Source organism: Cucurbita maxima, unplaced genomic scaffold, assembly GCF_002738345.1.
Source record: "Cucurbita maxima cultivar Rimu unplaced genomic scaffold, Cmax_1.0 Cma_Scf00003, whole genome shotgun sequence".
NCBI lineage: Eukaryota > Viridiplantae > Streptophyta > Magnoliopsida > Cucurbitales > Cucurbitaceae > Cucurbita > Cucurbita maxima.
Window position 1 is genome coordinate 4,979,983 of NW_019272019.1, and position 22,528 is coordinate 5,002,510.

Sequence of the window (22,528 nt, forward strand, 5' to 3'; positions counted from 1 at the left end):
TTTTATATATACCATACTCACACATGCACATTTTTTCGCGAGAAATTTAAAGCCATCTTTTGCCCGAAAAGGCCAAAAAAAAAAAAAAAAAAAAAAAAAAACCGGCTAAAATGCTTGAAGCTTCTATATGCACCCACCCGCCCTCCAAAATAGGATTCGCGGTCTGTGGGGCGAGCGTAAGGGAACCTCGCGGCTCACACTGACGTAATCTACTTCTCTCTCTCTCTACACGCATAGACGCAAAATCGCAGCAGAATGTGCTGACAGTTGCACAATAAGTTCCAATTCTTTCGCCTTGGTTCATTTCTTCTTCAGGTTTCTCGTAAATGCTTTGTTCAATCGCTACAGGTTCTATCTCGTCCTAATTTCCTCGTATTTTTTTTTTCTATGCCACGCAGTTAGGCACATATGTTCGATTGGAAAGTGTTAGCGTCTCGAGCTGATTGATTTTCTTTCTTTTCCCTCTGGAATGGGTGTTTGTGTTGCGAGTAATTGGGAGATAGTTGTTTGTCTAATATAACGTTCGGGATTTCGAGCTACCATGGTTATCTGATTCTCACGTTGGGTCCATTTGTTTTTGGATTTTTGCCTGTTCAATGAAACGTAAATAGCCCGGTTCATGTTGAATTTGGTAGACGATCGATTCGATTCCATGCCTGAGTTCTTGCTGACAGTTTGAATTGTCAGGGGACTGAGACCTGTCTCTTGGTCCCCCGCAGATGAAGTTTTTGGTTTGAGCGAGACTAGGAGGATAATGAATAATGTGAAACTTGATTCTTCCTTCTTTGCGACTCAACTCCATAGCTCACTGTACTGCATAAAGAATGGAAATTTTGTTTATGTGCGTCGAGGCCAATTGTCGAAACGGGACTCTAAGAAGTACATATGCGCAAAGCATAACGATTGGAATGCTCGAGTGGATAGATTTTCACGTTTTTGTGGGCAGCATTTAAAGTCAATAAGTTTAAAGCTTAGGCCTAGACACGAGTCTTTGATGAAATGTGCCAATGAGCCTTCTGTTCAAACAAAAGCTCTATCAAGTTTCTTGCGTCCTTTGAGGAACGAGGGGTTGTTTTTGATTAGATGTTCTGCATTTGTTGCTGTTGTATCTGGTATATGCTTACTGGTTTGGTATGGGCAGACAAAAGCCAAGGGTTTTGTTGAAGCTAAGCTTCTTCCATCTGTTTGCAAAGCAGTCAGTGACTGTATTCAGCGTGATCTTGATTTTGGAAAGGTTAGAAGCATTTCACCCTTGAGTATCACACTAGAGTCATGTTCCGTTGGTCCAGATGATGAAGAATTCTCTTGCGGTGAAGTTCCCACCATGAAACTTCGTGTTTTACCTTTTACCAGTTTGAGGAGAGGGAGAGTAATAATTGATGTGGTATTGTCTCATCCAAGTGCGGTAGTTGTGCAGAAGAGGGACTATACTTGGTTGGGGCTGCCCTTTCCATCTGAAGGGACATTGCAGAGGCATTCTTCTTCTGAAGAAGGTATTGACAATCGTACAAAAATCAGAAGAATTGCCAGGGAAGAGGCGGCTGCTTGCTGGTCCAAAGATAGGGATGATGCAGCTAGGGAAGCAGCTGAGATGGGTTTTGTTGTTTCTGACAGGAGTTCAGGTTTGTATGATAGCAGCAATTTGAAGGAGGATGTAGGTCCTACAGTAGATGTTGAAAACTCTAAAGCTTTCCTTTTCATGGATGAGAATGTTCATTCGAGGGAACATCGCTGCATGGATACAGATGTGGATTATAAAATAAAGCATGCTAATGCAGAGAAGTATTTTGATGTAAAAAGCCCTGGTTCAAGGCTTAAATTCTTGTCCAGAGTAATGAAAGTACCTATAAAAGGCCAATCAAAGAGGAAGGCAAGTGGAGACAACGTGTATGTAAATAATTTCATGGCCAAAAAGAGAATTCTGAGGCGCAGTACATTGGCAGCTCAGGATTATTTCAAGGCTGCATCTGAGGTGAAGTTTGGTGAGCCTTCAGAATTACACAGGAGTTTCAATAATGTGAACCTTGACGCTTACTTGGTCAAAAGTGTGAATGAAACTAACGCGGACTCCTCTGTCATGAATACTGATGCCCAGTATGGGAAACAACGTTTATATGCCGGATGGCCTTCTCTTGAAGAAGAAGGGGGTATTGATATTCCGAACCATATAGATGATCAGATTTCTACAGTTACAGGCTTGGGCAATAAAGACAGAAGATTCTTTTCAGTTACTCCCAGCATTAATGAGTCCAATGTGAAAAATGATGATGTTGTAGGATCTGATCATATTCCTGATGGAGTATCTGATCATATTCCTGATGGAGTATCTGATCAAATGTGTCATACGTCTCAAGCACCAACTTCAACAGGTCATGAACATCAGTCTGGAACATCTGGACCAACATCCTTCTGGGCAATGAGCCCAAAATCAGCTTTATCCTATTTTCCTAAAGATGCAGGGACGAAGCTGTTGTACCACCTAGCCATGTACTTTAAGAACTTGAAATTTGGCTTGGTTCAACACTCTAGGGTTATTGTCAATGGTGGAGATGTAATGAAGAATAAAGGTACTGAAGCAATGCTTCCAGTAACGATTGATTCTGTCCATTTCAAAGGTGGGACACTTATGTTACTTGCATATGGTGACAGAGAACCAAGGTAGTGTCTCCTCTCAAAAGTAGTTTATCTGAAAAGAAACATTTTTTTAATAATTTTTTTTTCTACGGCACACACACATATATGTATGTATGGGGGTTAAACTTTGAAGTTGGCCATCAACACAAATTGAACAAATTTGTGGGGAATTTTATATTGTATCAAAAGGTTATAGATGAATTGAGACACCACCAATGGCTGCATTAGGAATGCTAATAAATTGTTTTATATGCTGAGTATTAGGAAAAAATGCACAATGATGCTGCCTTTTCTTTTGGCTAGGTTCAATTTAAGATTGCCAGTAGTTTGATAATGAACTGGGCTGAAACCATTTATATTAAGTGATTAGCTGGCAAGGAGCGTATATTACACGATAGTAGAATTCTTTGACTGGGAATCAAAATGCACGTGGCTTAATTGATGTACTCAATTATGTTAAATGAATGCAAACACTATATGGACAAAGTCTTTACAATTAATTTATATGTCTTCAGAGAGATGGAGAATGTTAATGGGCATGTGAAATTTCAAAATCATTATGGCAACGTGCATGTTCATTTGAGTGGTAATTGTAAGACATGGAGATCAGATAGTGTCTCCGGAGATGGTGGCTGGTTATCTGCAGATGTTTTTGTCGACATCTTTGAGCAGCAATGGCATTCGAATTTGAAAATTACCAACCTTTTTGTTCCGGTATGCTACATAAGCAATGATTACCTATATTTAACTGCTGAATTTAGAAGTCTCCGTCTGCACTAAATGTTGTGTTTACTCATCACGAGTTCCCCTTTTCATCTTTATGCAGCTTTTTGAGAGAATTTTAGATATTCCAATCACGTGGTCCAAAGGAAGAGCCACCGGTGAGGTGCTTCTCTAACATTTTGTCCTGTATTTCGACCTTTTACACTTTTTAAAAGGATATCAAAATTTTAGAAGTCACCAAACGGTATATGCTAACTTACTGATGATTTAATTATTTATTTTTGTTTTAACAAGAAACAAAATTTTCATTGAAGTAATGAAAATAGTCTAGGCTAAAGAATACAAGCCCGACAAGGGGGAAAAGAGAGAACCACAAGACTAAAAAACGACAAAGAACTTCCCAAATCATATAAATATATTGGGGGAAAAAAAAAAAAGCCAAGAATAGTTTAGAAGGTGTTTGTCATTACCCTACTGGCGATTGACCAATATGGAAATTTTAAATTAATATTTTAACAAAAACTGATGCTGTATAATTGCATTTATTTTATGTTGTCTGCTAACAATTCTCTTTATTTTATGTATCTGTTTTCAGGTTCACTTGTGCATGTCAAGAGGAGATACATTTCCTAATTTTCAAGGGCAACTTGATGTGACTGGTTTGGCCTTTAAGATCTTTGATGCTCCATCAAGCTTTACCGTAAGTCTGATGTTGTCAGTGTAACACGTTTTCATCCATTTCATGGACCAATTCTCTGCTATACCAGTAGAAACTTGAAACTTAAGTCCTTTGTAAGATTACTCCTTTTGTGGTTTATAGGGGAGAATATGCTGATCATGTGGTAGGAATTCTTAGGTGGTTGGTGAAATTCCAGTCCAATATTTATAATATTATAGAATGGGTGTCGTGTTTTGAAGCGTGAGGAATTGCTTCAGAGAACAAACCTTAAAATTCACCCTAGGTATTATATTTATAATTATTAAAATTTTATCAACGTCTTAAATGCTGTCCAATTGCTCTGTAATATGGAGGATCAGAGTTCGGAAGTTTGATACGAATGGGCTCCATCCAAATTGGTGGTCTTTATGTGGTAGTTCTCAGGAGGATGCCAACCCTCTTTTTTGTTCTTGTCTGACTGTAGTTCCACGTTGGCTTAGGTTCTTGTAGGTTTTTGAGATGGCCTGGGTTCGTATGTCTTATTAGCTTTTAGCAAATTTAAGGTTTTTCAAGTCATTGCAGGTTATAACTTAAGACCTCAGAAGACAGTTCTACAATTAATGCCTGTACAATGTTTTTGTGGAATATGTGGTTAGGGTGGGATAGAAATATCTTTAAGGAAAGGGAGAAAATCAAGGGATCAGGGCTTCGATGAAGGCTGAAAAACGATAAGGAGAAAGGATAGAGGATATACCCTTTTCTTGAGAATAATATCTTAATGCTACCATTGTTTCACCTATGTAGATGTTTTTTGTTTTTATAACTTCTTGAAATACTATCTAGTGCTTGGACTGAACATCTGCCTCATCGTACCCTTAGCGATCCTCCAATGCTGATTTAGAACTACAGTATCATGGTAATTCAGACATTCACTCATGCAGGAAATGGCGGCAAGTTTATGTTTCCGTGGTCAGAGAATATTTGTACAAAATGCAAGTGGTTGGTTTGGCAGTGCTCCATTAGAGGCATCTGGTGACTTTGGCATTCATCCGGAGGAAGGAGAGTTTCATTTGATGTGTCAGGTATGTCTGTATTTAGGGGAAACTGTAGATAACTGTTTTGCCTTGTACTACATCTCATCAAATGCATATTCTTTGTTGTTTAGATGTATTTTTCTATTTCTATTGAGTACCTTTGATGAATAATTCAAAATTATTCGAATACAAAGTCTTCACTTTCTTCCACAAAAAGAGAACATTGAGAGGAGAGCAAAGTCACTGAAGGACTCCTAAGTTGCAGTTTTTCTTCTGTTTTGAGTCCTAGGTAACCTGTTCACACTAACAATCTAACCTTGTAACTCCAAGAATTTTGATTGGTTTCTTTTAACCCCTTGTTGTTTTTGTTGTATTATGGATGCGTTATTGGTTTGGTTGAGGTGTGTTTCTGCAGAGAAAGTTCAAGAGCTTCTGTTTTAGGAGATTTTAAAGGAGAGGTAAATGAGGGTTCTTAAAGACAATTATGGAGTGGTAATATTTTGGAGATTTGAGAGCATGTTTGTTTGGTCTCCCTATGGTTTCAATCACACCAGTTTCGTGATTTCATCGTTTGTTAGGAGAAGTTGGAGAGTTTTCTTGTAATCCTCATTGTAGCTTGTGTTAGACCGCACATGATGAAAGTTTACTTTAGGAAGGGCAAAAGGAGAATTTTAGCCACAAATAACAAGAAGCGGTGGTAGTTTTGTTCTTAGGTGGTTATTTTATCTTTTTTTTTTTTTTTTGAATAGGGAGTTATAACTTAAATTTGAACCTTTGGGTGAATTTAATACCAAAAACCCTTGACGTTTCCTTGGTCCAAGCCTTAAGACAGGCGCTGGCGCCCCTGTGTATTGGGAAGCAAAGTTCTGACTCGTGGTTATCACACAAAAAGGAGTTATAACTTTCACGTTCGAATGCTTTTTCCCTTTCATATATGTTGTTTAGTTGGAAAGATAGGGTGGTTCAGTTTTCTATCTTGTTTTGGCTTGTTAAGAGTGTAAAGAACTGTGGCCCTCTCGAATTGGTCATTAGTTGATAGGTTGTCATTTTCTCACTAGAGAAATCATAAGTTAATAAAGGATGGCTATCAGCTTGATGCAAGACTGATACCTTGTTCTCCGAGTTTTTATTTTGTAATTGTGTATCCATATAGGGATCATATTTGATACTAGAAGTTAGTAATTAAAAGCTAGCAAGTTTTTGAATCTTCTTCACAAATGGTTGTCAATTGACAAGACAACACTTGGAATGACTGATCGCTTGTGGATGTATATAGTAAAATGATGTAAACTTTACAAGAATAAGTGCAAGTATACATCATCACAAGTAGGAAGTAATAAGTAAATTATTGATTCCACAGGGAACCTATCTTTTTGGTTAATTTTATTGCTGGAAATTAAGTGAGTTTTTGGGTAACATTCAAATGGGTGTCGGTGATTTTAACTACTTAAACAAAACTAAAATAGATGGAAAATAAGTGAGTTTTTGGGTAACATTCAAATGGGTTGGTGATTTTAACTACTTAAACAAAACTAAAACAGAGTGTCACTGTTGTCGAAAAACAGAAAATGATGAGAATATCAACTATAATGAGGAAGGTTTGGCTAAGAGAGATTAAATAGATAAGTTGTTAAGTTTTGTGGTAGATTTTAGTTCCTTTTAATAGATTCTCAAGCCCACTTTCGAGGGTCATGAATGGTGATTATTTCCATAATCGTTGTAATTTCTATTAACAAGGCTCTAGGAGAAGAATTATTCCTAACCCTTCTATTACTCTTCAAGTCTCCTTGCTATGGAACTAGAGTATTAATTAGGATTTCATTGCTCCCTCTCTTCTCCTGAATAAGAGAACAACAACTATGTATGTAACATAGCTAATTAAACACACATGTAAATCATTAACAACAACTCTTTAATAAACTAAAATCATACTATCAACATACTTAAACTATATAAAACTCTCTCGCCTCCCTTATAAAGTTTAGCTCTCCATACAAACTGAATTAAACAGAGGAATTCGCATCTTCATCATGTAAAATTGATGGAATAAGAAAAGAGAATAAGGAAATAGAGAGTTATCCCGGTTTGTTGCCATTCGTCAATGGAAGTTCCCTTCTCTTGAGCTCTCATGTCCACCTCTTTGCCCTAATCAATCCTTGTTGGTCTCCTTTTCCTTCTGCTATCAACAGCTACTGGATTAGGATTTTCTTCTTCTTCTCTGGTTTCACAGCAGTTCACTGCAGCAGAGACTGCTGCTGTGTAATTCGATTTTTCTCCCAAAGTGTGTCCCTCTCCTCTTGGTCTTCTTTTTTCTTTTATATTGAGCATGAGTTCCCCTTTAGGGCTGAAAAGGAATAAGTTGTCCACATAGGATGTTCCTCATTGGGTAGTCAATGACCCACTTGAATTCCTGATGTGGATTTAAAATTTTCATGTCATCCCCCATTTGTTTCCAAATTTGCTACTCCCTCATGGTTCAGCGTAAATGTCTGAAATTTTATCACATAACTCAATTAAATGTACAATTAAGATCGATTTATGTCAAATCATATTTTTTTCATGTTGGACTGCAATAAACGATTTCATGCTCATTAAGTAGAATAAATAGGATAATAAATGAGAAAATTGTGAATAAGAGTGCAATATTAATTACAAAAAGACTCGATATGACTCTACTTTTAGAGAGTTATCAATGATGCATCTATTTGGGTATTGGGGATGTGAAAGTGTTCATGGCATCCACTACATTTTCATATTCACGTTCATGCATATTTCAAGATGTGGATACTTACTACAAAGAGGATCTATACAGATGTCCCCTGTATTCCTTTGTTCCCGAGAATGTCGTATAATAGAATTACTGTAATCTATCCCTATGAAGATTACATGTCATGCTTCCCCAGTTCTTACAGTATAGAATACTAGTATTTCTAGAGTTTGTTAGTACAATAATTTTTTGACTTGTAACCTTGTATTTGTTATATTCTTTCCAGGTTCCCTGCGTTGAAGTAAATGCCCTGATGAAAACTTTCAAGATGCGACCTTTCTTGTTCCCTGTAAGTTTACTCGTACAATTTCTCTTCTACATCTTTCTCCTGGAAAATCCAATGCGCTAAGAGGGAAGTCTTTCTTATCATGACTCTCCTCGGTTATTGCGCTATTCTCTTCCTTTAAAGGCACGCACACACATGATAATAATACAATAAAATTTTGAGAAGGATCTTTTAAAGAAACATTTCAGACTTCCTTGTTGATTATTCTCATGATATGGATCAACAGTTGGCTGGTTCGGTAACTGCTGTGTTCAACTGTCAAGGCCCATTGGATTCCCCCATCTTTGTAGGAAGTGGAATGGTTTCCAGGAAGATGAATCATTCAATTTCAGATATCCCTGCATCCTGTGCTTCTGAAGCAATTGTGAAAAGTAAAGAAGCTGGTGCAATTGCAGCAGTTGACCGTATTCCATTTTCCTATGTCTCGGCAAATTTCACTTTCAACATCGACAACTGTGTATGCTATTAGCTAATTTAGAGTTTTCCTGAGTAAAAGCATCATCAGTTTTTATTGTGTTTTTCCTTGATTAATGATCATTAAAACTTGTATTCGAGTAGGTTGCTGACTTATATGGAATCAGAGCCAACCTTGTGGATGGTGGTGAAATTCGAGGGGCAGGGAATGCATGGATATGCCCAGAGGTGCACTACATAATATAAAATTTTCTTCTCAAGACCAAGATCTTTTAAGCTAATTTTGTTGTTCATTTTTCCTGGATGCAAGCAGTTATTATCATTATCAGGAAACTATAAATTTGTATTTGTTCCATTTTTTCTTTTTCTTTTCCTTTTAATCTTTATTTTATTTTTATGGGAAGGGTGAGAGCCTAACCATTCATCCTCGGAGTGAACAATACATTAGAATGTGGCATGCGTCCATGTCGAGAACATCACATATAATTTGATCTCTGTCACTAAGGTTTCTCCTTTCTTAATTCAAGATACTTTGTAGGGACTTGGGTGGGGATCAACCTTTAGTTTGAGGGCATCACTAAGCTTCTTTGATTAGATGTTTTGGTTGTTTTCACTATCAATTATTATGCTATAGATCTTGTCACTGACAGTGCATCTAGTTAGGAATAAGGCATGCCTCTGTGGTTGATATTCATGACTTTGACGATGAATCTGGTTAATAATATCCATAATTCCTGTCTGGTTAATAATAATCTAAGGCCATTGAAGGATTGAGGAAGAGTAGCCCAGTTCCATTTCACAAGGTGGCTTCTTTGTTTGGAGCCAACAGCTTCCCATATAAAGTCCCTTTATGGTTTTCCCCAAGGTTTTGGACACTTTGATAGGGTTTTTGAAAGGGGATAGAAAAATAGAGGGATACTCCAAAGGATAGATTGTGCCAAAGTAATTCTTTCACCGTTGGAGATAGTTATATTCCTTTATTTGGCCAACTTAGCCTTGAGCTTATCAGCAGTAAGGTCACAAAACAAGCTGCACCATGGATTCTCTCGGAAGGAGAAGGCTAGATAGTTAATCAAAGTGTCTCCATTGTGACTAAAGTAACCAGGCTTGATCGCAACGGCCTCCTTAATATCTCTCTTTATCACATGAAGGTCCTAGAATAACTCCTAGTATATAATAATTAACGAATGGCATTGTTATGCCCTAAATAAATTTGGCCATTTATAATAGTTATCATTTTAAGTTCTGTGGTAGGTTGACTGCAGACTGAAGAGTAAATACGGCTGTTGGGTACTTCTGAATGAGTGTCTTAAACATAGACTTCAGGAATTATTTTTTCATATCCGTATCTTTAGGTCTTAAAAGTTTTGTTGTTGTTTCTCTTTAGCTAGAAGTTAATTAATCTCCCTATACTGATGTCATATTTGTTTCTTTCAGGGTGAGCTGGATGATACAGCAATGGATCTAAATATTTCAGGAAATATATCATTTGATAAAATCATGCATCGATATATGCCTGGCTATTTAGACTTGATGCCACTCAAATTGGGGCTTTTAAATGGGGAAACCAAAGTTTCTGGATCCCTCACGAGACCGTAATACTGTGTGCTTTTCTTTTCGTTTGTTAATTGAAAACCGTCTGTCTTCCTCTTTGGATCTGCTAGCATTATTATTTCATGATTATGTTTTCTAGAATTTCCTGGAATTTCATTATTTTTTTGGCTGTTTACATCTTTCCCTATTTTCATTTCGGCAGGAGGTTTAACATTAACTGGACTGCACCACTTGCTGAAGGATCATTCAGGGATGCTCGTGGAGATATTAATATTTCCCATGATTATTTTATTGTTAATTCCTCCTCTGTTGCTTTTGAACTGTTTTCAAAGATGCAAACATCCTATTCTGACGAGAATATGCTTGATGAAGAAGCTTTTGATGCAAAGAGGACTCCATCATGTACTATTGATGGAGTGGAGTTGGACTTACATATGCGTGGTTTTGAGTTCTTGAGCTTAGTCTCCTATATTTTTGAGTCTCCACGGCCTACACATCTAAAAGCAACCGGAAGGGTAAAGTTTGTGGGGAAAGTTTTGAGACCTTCGGCTAGTAACTCTAGTCAAGATTTTAATATTGAGAAGAGCTATCAGCAGGTGCAGACAATTGGTGATGAGAATAAAAATAGTCTCGCTGGCGAGGTTTCAATTTCTGGTCTTAAGCTAAATCAATTGATTCTGGCACCTAAGCTTGCTGGGCAATTGAGCATGACTCGCGAGTCAATTAAGGTTCTATCTGAAGTCCTCTCTTGTAGGAAAAAAAAAATATTAGTTTTCTTTTTGAAATTGACATGTGAATTTATTTATTTGTTTTGCTTGTTCAAATATCTCTGCGTAAGGTATCTCCTTAAGTTTTCAAATACAATTGCCTTGCTTTATGGTTTAGCTTCAATTGGCTTGTGTTTCTGGATATGATGTCTCATTAGCCTTAAGTTTTCAAATACAATCTCTTTCGTTTATGGTTTAGCTTCAGTTGGCTTGTGTTTCTGTTTAGATATGATGTCTTATTATGTTTAGTGACGTTTAAAATATCCTAAAGCTTAAATACTCTCCGCCAGTCCGTTGTCTTACAAGTTTTTTCTAGTCGAGTCAAAATGTGATGATCGTTTGAATTTATAATTGAAGGGAACCGAACTAAGTACGGTGTATAGTTGGAAAAAGAGTTAGTTATATAACACCACGGTGAATAATAGAATCTAGCTAAATAAAACTTCGTTCCGTTGTTCTTTATTTCTATTAATTTCTCAATAGTTCCTCTCCAACTATAATCCCCAGCACAATGCCTTCGCTGCTTTTACCCGAAGTGTTGCTCTCCCTCAATCTGACATATGTTGTCTTGTGCATCTGTATCAAAGACCCAATATATCTAAATTTCCTGCATCAAAGAGGTCCAACAGTTCTTGCCAGGGTAAAACTAATAGAATCTCGTGCCCAACACTTTCCTCTGCCCCCTACACGCTACACACCAAGATGGACTAAGACTCATGGTTGAGGACCTCCTCTGTAATCCTTCTGCAATGCTTAGTCTTCGGGGCAACATGTGCACATAATGAACACCTTCTGAGGCCTTTCATTCCGAACTGTACCTGTGTATTTTTTCTTTTATACTTTTTATCAATTTTATTTATTTTTAAAATTCATAACTAACCTTGTATTCATTATGTTAAAGAAGGGGGATCTATTGGAGTCACTCGATTAATCATCTGTCAGTTTCTTTTCATAATAACAGACCCACTTAGATCGGAGGACTTTTTTTGTAATCCCTCTTTTTGGAAAAAAAGACGAGTTGTCCCTTTTTCCTTTAGGCTGTCTTGGCACATCTGTTGCCTTTGTTTTCGAATGGTAAGTGTTAGCTTGTTTCTTATTTTTGTAATTAAAAAAAAAACACTCCACCCACCATTGTTATCCATACCCTCCCACACTTACCTGACAGAGGCATTGGTATCTCTTAGACCACTTGAGCAACCTGGGGAAAAGTTGCATCAGGGATGAGATAGTAGTCATTAATCGCCTCTTTGAAAGGAAAATGTTTCTTCACTTTTCTAGTCTTCTTAGATTGTCTCTTCTATTTGTTTCATAACTTTACCCTCCTAGGCTTATCTCCTATCAGCATACCCAAATAAGTGATTGGTAAAGCATTTGAAGTACTTGAAGTACACTCCAAAGTTCTAGACACTTCATTCCATTAACACAATTTTCTTCCCTTTCCACTTTTTCAAATTAACCGTATTCCCGAAACCATTTCAAAAACTTTTGGAGCTTTAAACATGTTTCCATCTTCTGGTCATTCCCACAAAATAGCATCAATGGATTTAAGATGAGTTATATGAATGCTGTTTCTTCCAAGTTCCAGCTCAAATTCTTCCAACTACCCTATTCTCTCTCTATGGCCTAGCATTCTACTATGTGCATCTCTCACTAACACAAATAGAAAAAGGGGATAAGGGAGGCCTTTCCATATTCTCCTCAGAATTTGGTCATGGTTCTGTCTCTTGAGATTACTCACAAGTACACTTTCATCAAGTGTCTCCTCTTAGTAATTGATCACTTTGATGCTTCCAGTGTCGCACTCAATCTTAATCTTGAAGTCCTTACTTTCATGAATTCTTTATATTGGCTAGAAATGATGCGTACCCATAGTTCTCTTGGGTCCGAAGATGTTCTCAGTACTTTTCTTCGTCAAGAAGACCTTGCTCATCTCTGATATCTTGAAGAGCATCAAAGAATAAACAGATCCTTTAGTTTTTAGGAATGCAGTTCAGTTAGCGAGATATCATAACAGTCTGTTTTGCTTTCTGTTTGCCTTCATATGTTCAAGAGTGAGATTTTTTATGATCTCTAAAATGTGTAGACCTTGTTATAGATTTTTTGGGTTCAGATGTTTGTCAATTTATTGTATGAATTCAAAGAAGAAGTGTCTTCCAATCTAGCTCTTGATAAATCTATTTATCAGTGGTTCTTTCTTTTGTGCTCTATCTTCTCTCTGTTGTCGTAGTTGGATGCAACAGGCCGACCAGATGAAAGTCTTTCAGTAGAAATTGTGGGGTCATTGAAGCCTGGCTCAGATAATTCTATAAAGTCGAAGTTGTTCTCTTTTAACCTCCAAAGGGGGCAATTAAGAGCCAATGTATGTTACCAACCATTTCGATCTGCACATTTGGAGGTATACATATTATTATGATTTTTAAAAGAAGGGATCTTTTGTACTTTTTGTGACAAGCTTGCCCCCCACACGGTTGATACCCGAAGAACATGATAATCTGATTATGATCTCCCTATTCTTTGTCTGTTGGTTATAGTTACGTCATTTGCCACTTGATGACTTGGAGCTGGCTTCACTTAGGGGAGCAATACAAAGGGTAAGGCACTCATTCTTGCTCTTGATACAAATTTTCCAAGGGTGCATTTTCATATCTATAATTCTATCAATGGTAGATGAAGGGGGTGGATAAAGGCAACAAGAGGTTTGTGACAGAGACCCTCTTTCTTCGTTCTTTTTGTATGGGTTGTTGATGTTTTAAATGGATTGATCAAACATCACATTCACACATCTCACATAAACTTCCTGATGATACTGTACTTCTTCTGTAAAGATAATGAATAATATTAAAGTTTATGATTGATTTTAGCTAATTCAACGGGCTTTTGGTGATCTTATTTTATTGAAGTTTTGGAACTTAGTCTTAGATGGAAATTAACCATTTTCCCACTCTTTCTGATGTGGTATCTTCTTTTTCCTCTTCTTCCATTTTTTCTTCATCTATTTTATATAGTTGTAATCTTTATTTGAACTGAATGATAATTTCCATTTCATATTTGTTGACAATTAGTTACAGTTTATATTTGAAGCTTGTACTCAACAACGCAGTTTACTTTCAGGCAGAGATTGAACTTAATCTTCAGAAAAGAAGAGGCCATGGGGTTTTATCAGTACTTGGCCCAAAATTTAGTGGCGTGCTGGGTGAAGCTTTGGACATAGCTGCTAGATGGAGTGGAGATGTGGTAAGTCCAAAGCATATGTCTACTAGCCTTTGTTATTCCATTAACTTTTATTATTAATAAGCACAATCAACTCCTGTTACCTCCAATCTTTGAGTTGAATTTTTCTCCCTATTATATGTGGATGATAAAATATATCAAATAAAACTGATATTTTTTTGCCATGGAGTTAAAAATGATCCATACTCACAGTGGAGTCGTTTTTACCCACATCAAGTTGACAACACTGCTTTACAACATTAACGTTCTGCCTGATTATCTCACTATACCCCTATTATCTTTCAGCTCAATTTTAGTGGGCCAAGATCCATACAAGGGAAAGAGGTGAATGTGAGTGAGGAAGTGGGGTGGGTTTTATTTGTTTATTAATTAATGTTATTATTCTCATCATCGGGAAGGTTGAAGGACCTCCCACTCAACGTTCTTGATGGTGGGAATCAAGGTTAATAAATTTATTTTAACAATGATCTAATTTGATAAATATATGTCATAGTTAATTAATTTACATTGATTAGATTAAAGCTTTTCTGGATAAAATGATATTAGAGTTAATAATTTATGTTTTGAACAAGATGCGACACTTTTCATTAAGAGTATGAAAATAGAATACTGCTTAATCATACAAGCTCCAAAAGGAGCAAAAAAAGAAGAAGAGAAAAAAAAAAAAAAAAAAAGAAGGAAAGAAAGAAAGAAAGAATATATATATATATATATCATTGATATATGAAATTTACAAAAGGGGTGTATTATCCATAATGCTTACAAAAAGACCTTCCCAATTTAGAATGAGGGAGGTATGATTATTGGAAGTAAAAGTATGAGACAATTTACACTCAGAAAGGAGCCAAAGTAAATTAAGACGAAAATAAGAAGACAGAAAAAAACACCAACAAAGTAAACATAAAGCCCTGCAAACTCACCATAACTTGAAAGCTCCGAAAAATACACTGATTTCTTTTCCACCGTAACTCAAAAAGAATGGCTTTGACTGCATTAGTCCAATAGCCTTTGAACTCATTGAAGGACCACTTAGAAGTTGAATGACGTTATCCTTCATTTTGTTTGAAAGTACCCTTTGAAGTTTGAAGATTGAACAAAGCAAATAAGTTGAACCAACACCACCGTGAACAGGAGAATTCAAAGAAAATATGGTTGAGAGAACCCCCAAAACCAAACAAAGAGAGCAAACCCAAGGCATAAGAAAATGGTTGGGAAGCTTTTTCTGCAAAATTTCTGAGGAATTGAGGCTGCCATTTATCATAACCCATATAATAATATTGATTCTTCTTAGACTTTGTTCCTGCTATTTAATATCTAACGATGTACTTCACCCGCATGCATCTTTAGATCACCATCGAGAAAACTATTCTAGAGCAAAGCAACAGTCGTTATGAGCTTCAAGGTGAATATGTGCTTCCTGGAAGCCGTGATCGAAATGTTACTGGTAAGGAAACTCATGGATTTTTGAAGAAGGCAATGGCTTCACATCTGAGCAGTGTCATATCTTCCATGGGAAGATGGAGGATGAGACTTGAAGTTCCAAGGGCTGAGGTTGCTGAGATGCTTCCACTGGCCCGACTTCTTTCACGAAGTACAGATCCTTCAGTTCACTCAAGATCCAAGGTTATTTCCTCTTCACTGCAACAAGATTGATTTTTTTTGTTATTATCTTCTAAAATGTGGTCAAGAAACCTGTATCTGCTTAAAACTTCAACCATAGCTCTACCTTAAAGCATGCCCTTTTATTTATTCATTTGTTGTTTTTTTATGGTGTGAACTTGTAAGGTTTGACGTCTAGCATTTTGATGGAAATGGCCATAACATTTGTAGTAGGGTTTATTTCTTTGGCTTCCAACGCCATATTGGGCCATTCTTATTGAAGTACAAAGAAACTTTGTATTTCGCTATTCTTAATTGAGGCATTTTACACAAGGATGGGGGGAAGACCTTAGCACCTCTTAGTTGTAATTTCTTTGAAGTTATGAGATTACTTTTCCCATCTTTGGGCATCAGAAGAGGGTTATTTGTTAGAGAGGTGCATGCTTGGATTGAGTTAACTGAAAAGCTGGAATGTTTTCGTTTGGGCCAAGGGGATGACAGAATCAGCTGGGTCTTGTACTCTTCGGGTTCTTTCTCCACTAAGTCCCAGTTTCTGACTTCGGCTGCTTCTAGAACTCAATTATTGTACCCTTTGAAAAAAAAGATCTGGAACTTCAAAATACCGAGGAAGGTGAACACTTTCTGTGGTCATTGGCTCATAGGGGGTTTAAATACACAGGAAAGATTGCAACAAAGGTGAACACTAGCATAAGAGCAGTGAAGAAAACCTTGCCTACACATCCTTCTGCGTTTGATCTTATCCCTGTAGTGGATTTTTTGTTTTTTTTTTTGTTTTTTTTTGTGTGTGTGTGTGGTTATTAATAAAATGTTTGTTCTCTATTAAGGAAAAGAAAAGTCAAATTGAAGCAAACAGCTATCTTAGGGCCCGATTTCTTTAGTATTGTACAATATAGTCCATTTAAAAAATAAAGTTGATAGAGTAAAAGCTTCCCTTGCAAGAAAGTAAAAAAATGATGAAATTTTGAATTTGTGTGTATTTTGTATGTGAAGTGTGTTATTGTTACTTGGTAAATTTCTAAACTTACAACCAAATGCAGGATCTTTTTATTCGAAGTTTGCAAGCTGTTGGATTATACACTGAAAGTGTTCAAGAGCTGATCGAGGTACTTTTTGATAGAATGATCGAAAGCTGCAATGATTTAACTATTTCTGACTTGCTTTTTTCACTCCTTAGTCTGTACCTTCACAGAAATGTCCTTGTTTCTTTTCTTGATCAATGATCTTGTCTTGAGCTGCTACATTCACAACTCCATCATGCTTTGTCTTTATCTTACTTTTCCAGGTGATACGGAGGCAATTTATTCTATCAGATGAAATTGTCCTTGAAGATTTGTCTCTTCCAGGCTTATCTGAACTCAGAGGCTGCTGGCGTGGCTCTCTTGATGCAAGTGGTGGAGGCAATGGGGATACGATGGTAGATCTTGAATTATAACTTTTAGCGCATAATAAGTTCACTTTTCTTTCCTTTTTGTGTCCAATTATTGGCGATGGTAATTTGAATTATGTGGCTTTAAACGTTCTGGTTGGAAGTTATGTTGATGAACTGAAAGTATGTTACTTTCTAAACCTCGTCCTAATGTACTAAATAAGCAGGTGCACACTTCCTGAAATAATGATGTCAAAAGTTCATTACTTTATTGAGTTTAATTGTGGAAACTGCATGCTATCTCAGATTAACAATAGAAATCCATATCATTGCTGCCCGAATTATTATATGGTGATCTGTGGCTTGGATGGTTGGCTTCTAAGAATGACCGTCATTCCTTGGTGGTTTTGTCAGGCAGAGTTTGACTTTCATGGGGAGGACTGGGAATGGGGAACCTACAAAACGCAGCGTGTTTTGGCTGGTGGTGCATACAGCAACAATGATGGTTTGCGGCTAGAAAAAATTTTTATCCAGAAGGATAATGCCACAATTCATGCAGATGGAACTTTGTTTGGCCCTATAACTAATCTACACTTTGCTGTTCTAAATTTTCCTGTCAGTCTAGTTCCTACTGTGGTTCAGGTAATTGAATCTTCAGCAAAAGATCTTGTTCACTCATTGAGGCAACTTGTAACTCCAATTAGAGGTATACTGCACATGGAAGGAGATCTCAGAGGTAATCTTGCAAAACCTGAGTGTGATGTGCAAGTAAGGCTCCTTGATGGTGCCATTGGTGGCATTGATCTTGGTCGAGCCGAAGTTGTTGCTTCCCTTACCTCAAGTAGCCGTCTTTTGTTCAATGCAAAATTTGAACCAATTATCCAAAACGGCCATGTACATGTTCAAGGAAGCATTCCTGTGCTGTTTTTCCAAAATAGCGTGACAGAGGTGGAAGAACTCGAAACTGATACAAGTAGGGCAACTTTGATCCATGCTTGGGGGAAGGAAAAGGTTAGAGATAAGTTCAATGACAGAAAAAGTTCTAGAGAGAGAAATGAAGAAGGTTGGAATACTCAATTGGCTGAAGGCCTTAAAGGATTAAACTGGAATCTTTTGGATGTAGGAGAAGTTAGGGTTGATGCAGATATTAAAGATGGAGGCATGCTGTTACTTACAGCTTTGTCTCCTCATGTCAACTGGCTTCATGGAAATGCTGACATCTTACTTCAGGTGAGCACACTCCAATTTCATCATGGGTTTATATCATCTAATTTCTTTCACACTGTATTTCAATTACATATTCTCTTAATAAATAGGTAAAAGGGACCATTGAGGAACCAGTACTCGATGGATCTGCATCTTTCCACAGGGCTTCAATATCTTCCCCCGTGCTCCCTAAACCACTCATCAACTTCGGTGGTACGGTCCATGTAAGATCAAATAGGCTTTGCATCAATTCCTTGGAAAGTCGTGTAAGCAGAAGAGGGAAGTTGATTGTGAAAGGGAATCTGCCCCTTAGATCCAGTGAAGCATCCCTTGGTGATAAGATTGATTTAAAATGTGAAGTTCTGGAAGTACGGGCAAAGAATATTTTCAGGTTCGTTGTCTAATTTACGACTTTCAAGTACTCCATGATGTACAATGTGGCTTAACATTTTTTTTCTTTTTGTGGTCTCTCTTTGGCTTCCATGACAAATAATTTATTAGTGTTCCTCATTTTCTTGTTATATGACATTGAATGTTTAGTTTTTGAGCAGTTGAAATCTCTCTCATTTTTTATATATATAGAAAAAATCCTGTTTATTTTTAGAAGACCTCTAGTCCATGAATCTCAAGATTCATTCATTCTTCTTATGTTGTTACATAGAGTTCGGCTTCCCTAACTATAGTATTTCCGAACATGTTCTTTCGAACCTTCTACCATTCTTTCTAGTAAATCTCCTCTCTCTCTCTCTCTCTCTCGTTTGTTGATTCATCCCACCTCTTCTAATTCCCCTTTATTTGGCTCTCTTTAGAAGTTTCAGATTTCAAAGAAGTTTAGGCTTTTCTCTTCATTTTTCCAAAGATCTTCCTCTATAGTTTTGAGACCCCAGTGGTGTATGTTATACAAGAAGGCATTGGGAGATTTAGCCTGGATAATGTGTTATGGAGGTTTTATTTTACTATGAAAATTTGGTACTGATTTTTTTACATGTTCATTGTAAGTTTAGCTCCTAACGAGGATTGCCAAGACATGATGAAGGAAGTACTCATTGATCTTCCCTTCCATAACAGTGGGTCGATTCTATATGGTGGACATGCCTTTTTTGCTATTACTTGGAGTATCTGGTTAGAAAGATATAGGATAATATTTCGTGATGCATTTCGTGGGAGGAGAGGATTTGGAGTATAGCACACTTCAGTGTTCTTTATTTTATTTTATTTTATTTTATTCATCTTCAGTGTTCTTTCTGTTGTTCCATGAAATTAAGATAATTATCTGTATCTTTGATCTTTGAAATTGCAGTGGCCAAGTTGACTCTCAAATGCAAATTACTGGGTCAATATTGCAACCAAACATCTCCGGAAATATTCAATTGAGTCGCGGAGAAGCATATCTACCACATGATAAGGGTAGTGGAGCTGCTTCTTTTAATAAAGTGGTATCAGACCAATTCAGTCCCCCTACCGGCAGCTCTAACCAAATAGTTGCTTCCAAATATGCTTCACCATTTTTCAGTTCAGAATCTACAGCATTGAAAACTAGGTTTGATGCACCCCGAGGTGATATTCGTATTTTCTATCTCTGCCTCTGTACCTTCTCGTTATGCATGAATTTCACAAGCATTCCTCTTGCTCTGACACACTTGTATCAGTATTAGAGATAAACGCTAATGTGATTAGTTTTTTTTTTCTTTTTTTTTTTGCGAAGGACTGCTCGTATTTTTTTTCTTTCGGTTTGAGACTTAGTGTACTCAGTCTGACTTGAATGTAAAACTTTTCATTCAAGCATGTCTCCTCGCTCTTTTGAAGACCATTATTTTTAATCATATTTCTTTTATTTCCAATTATCATCTCGTCTATCTTCAAAGATAAAAGAGATATCCACTCTCCAAAGCTTCAGTAAGCCACTCTCCAATAAACATAAAGAAATCAGCAAACATAAAGCTAAACCCAAGGTTTTGAGCAATAGGTTCCACCACCTCAAGGAGTCCGTCCACATTTTCATCGCCCCTACCTCAAAAGCTGCAAACCGTGCGAGAAAAGAGTCCATGCCTTGAAACTTCCTTTGGATTCTGTTGTGCGTATTCAAACTTTGATATGTCACGCTCCAAAGGAACACACTTATATCCTTTTTGGAACACTGAAATTCCATATCAAATCAACTATGGTAGTTTTGAGTTTAAGAGAGGTTTTAGTTAACTTGGTGGAGGCAGATTTAGTAGGGAAAAACCCTGATTTCTCAAGGGACCAGCAAGCTCTAGAAAACCGCACAACAAACTAAAGAAAGCCAACAAGAGATCCACTCCCGAACAGAATAGCTAACCAGTTGCAAAAGCATCTAGAAAGAAAGAATCTCCCTCTGGAGAGCTTTATTCCTATTCAGAACTCGAGTCTGAAAAATGGTCGTTCGGTTTGATAGGAACACAATAGATGCCGGCAGTGAAGTAACTCAAACATTAGTGACAGCATGAATTACTATTTTAGTATACATTCTTTCCTCTGTAGGATTTTTAAGTAGTTTTATCTGTCCATTTCACGACTCTGTATGACTTACTACGTGAATATAAATAGTGAAAATACAAATAAACTATTATGTCTTTTTTTCTTTTTAACGTTTTATTGTTTATTTCGCTCCTTATCAGATAAAGCAGCTGACAGTGAAAAGGAGTCCAGAAATGTAAACATTAAACCTAGTGTCGATGTCAGCCTTAGTGATTTGAAGCTTGTTCTTGGACCTGAATTGAGAATTCTTTATCCTTTGATTCTCAACTTCGCTGTTAGTGGAGAGCTTGAGCTTAATGGGTTTGCTCATGCTAAAAGTATTAAACCAAAAGGAACTTTAACTTTCGATAATGGTGACGTAAATCTCCTCGCAACCCAGGTATCATCATATCTTTCCTATATTGGTTCTTTTTCTAAACAAAAGAAAGTGATATTAACCTTTAACTATGCAGGTAAGACTGAAACGGGAGCATCTAAATGTAGCCACTTTTGAACCTGAGAATGGGCTAGATCCCATGCTAGATTTAGCTTTAGTCGGTTCAGAGTGGCAGATTAGAATTCAAAGTCGAGCAAGCAAATGGCAAGACAAATTGGTGGTGACGTCAACCCGTTCGGTTGAACAAGATGCTCTCTCACCCACTGAGGTAATTATTAGAATGACGACATTTGTTTCACTTCTTTCAATCTTCAATAATATGAATTGTTAATGTTTAGTCTTCTCTTCTAGAAAATATCCTTTAATCTAGTTGTTCCGATCATTACTTGCAATCACAGATCAAGGATCACATTCTGATTTATAGGCAGTTTATTCTGACATCCTAATACCCTTGGCTTGGCTCAGGCTGCTCGGGCATTCGAGAACCAATTGGCAGAATCGATACTGGAGAGCGATGGCCAATTAGCCTTGAAGAAGCTCGCAACTGCTACGCTCGAGAAGCTAATGCCTAGAATAGAAGGAAAAGGTGAATTTGGTCAGGCTAGGTGGAGACTAGTATATGCTCCACAAATCCCGAGTTTACTCTCTTTTCCGACCACCGATCCTCTCAAATCGCTCACCAGTAATATCTCGTTTGGCACTGTAGTTGAAGTTCAGCTTGGAAAGCGCATTCAAGTAATATCTCATTTTGGCTATGATCTTAAGAATGTTATATAAAGTAGAATAAAAAGATGAGACCATCTGTTGATATGGCTGAATAAGGATTTTGTTTTATTGTTATTATCTTTCTAGGCCTCCATTGTTCGCCAAATGAAGGAGTCAGAGATGGCCATGCAATGGACATTCACTTACAAGCTTACAAGCCGCTTGCGTATGGTCCTTCAATCAGGTCCAGCAGCTCCAGCTCAACGAACGCTCGTGCTCGTCGAATATTCTGCTTCATCGCTCGATTAATTTGTTTCTCCACACCAGAATAAATCTTCATTTAAAGGTAACCATTATTTTGGAACAACACCCACCCCCAAGTCTTCAGAAATTGTAAATTTGTATGATTGATTCATCACTCAAATGAATGAAGCATATTCAATTCCTATATCTTCTCCTGACTGACAATTTGCAGCATAAGATTTTGTAGCTCATGTTATGAATGTGGAGAATGTTATCCCTTTGTAGATGAGGTAATTGGGAAGATGGTAAACATTTTTAACTCTCAACTTATTCGTCCTCGTGTTCTCGAGAATCTCGAGAATCGATTGGAGACCCTTTTTGTAGCAGCTTGTTTCTTAGCTCCCGTTGTTTGCGGGGGCGTCGTTTTTGTATGACCTTGTATTCG

At 37.1% G+C, this 22,528-nt stretch overlaps 1 protein-coding gene across 1 annotated transcript; it reads left to right on the plus strand.

Annotated features, from left to right (window-relative positions):
• Nucleotides 1–142: 142 nt before the first annotated feature.
• Nucleotides 143–22,409, plus strand: LOC111476591. The gene is made up of 24 exons (XM_023120312.1): nt 143–2,658; nt 3,150–3,348; nt 3,461–3,520; nt 3,953–4,057; nt 4,957–5,097; nt 8,043–8,105; nt 8,329–8,559; nt 8,661–8,744; nt 9,954–10,111; nt 10,273–10,798; nt 13,065–13,232; nt 13,369–13,428; nt 13,949–14,071; nt 15,416–15,691; nt 16,726–16,791; nt 16,971–17,102; nt 17,469–18,284; nt 18,371–18,651; nt 19,561–19,817; nt 20,900–21,138; nt 21,212–21,403; nt 21,601–21,870; nt 21,988–22,192; nt 22,233–22,409. The coding sequence occupies exons 1-23, from the start codon at nt 755–757 to the stop codon at nt 22,147–22,149; spliced, it is 6,513 nt and encodes a 2,170-aa protein (XP_022976080.1). The 5' UTR covers nt 143–754; the 3' UTR covers nt 22,150–22,192; nt 22,233–22,409.
• Nucleotides 22,410–22,528: the final 119 nt, after the last annotated feature.

What these genes read in the sequence shown, in the direction of transcription:
- LOC111476591 (XM_023120312.1), top strand. Translation starts at nt 755, where the DNA reads ATGAATAATGTGAAACTTGATTCTTCCTTCTTTGCGACTCAACTCCAT. An exon ending in TTAGGGGAGCAATACAAAGG is followed by an intron (nt 13,429 to 13,948) that starts GTAAGGCACTCA and finishes GTTTACTTTCAG; the next exon opens with GCAGAGATTGAACTTAATCT. An exon ending in AGCTTGGAAAGCGCATTCAA is followed by an intron (nt 21,871 to 21,987) that starts GTAATATCTCAT and finishes TTATCTTTCTAG; the next exon opens with GCCTCCATTGTTCGCCAAAT.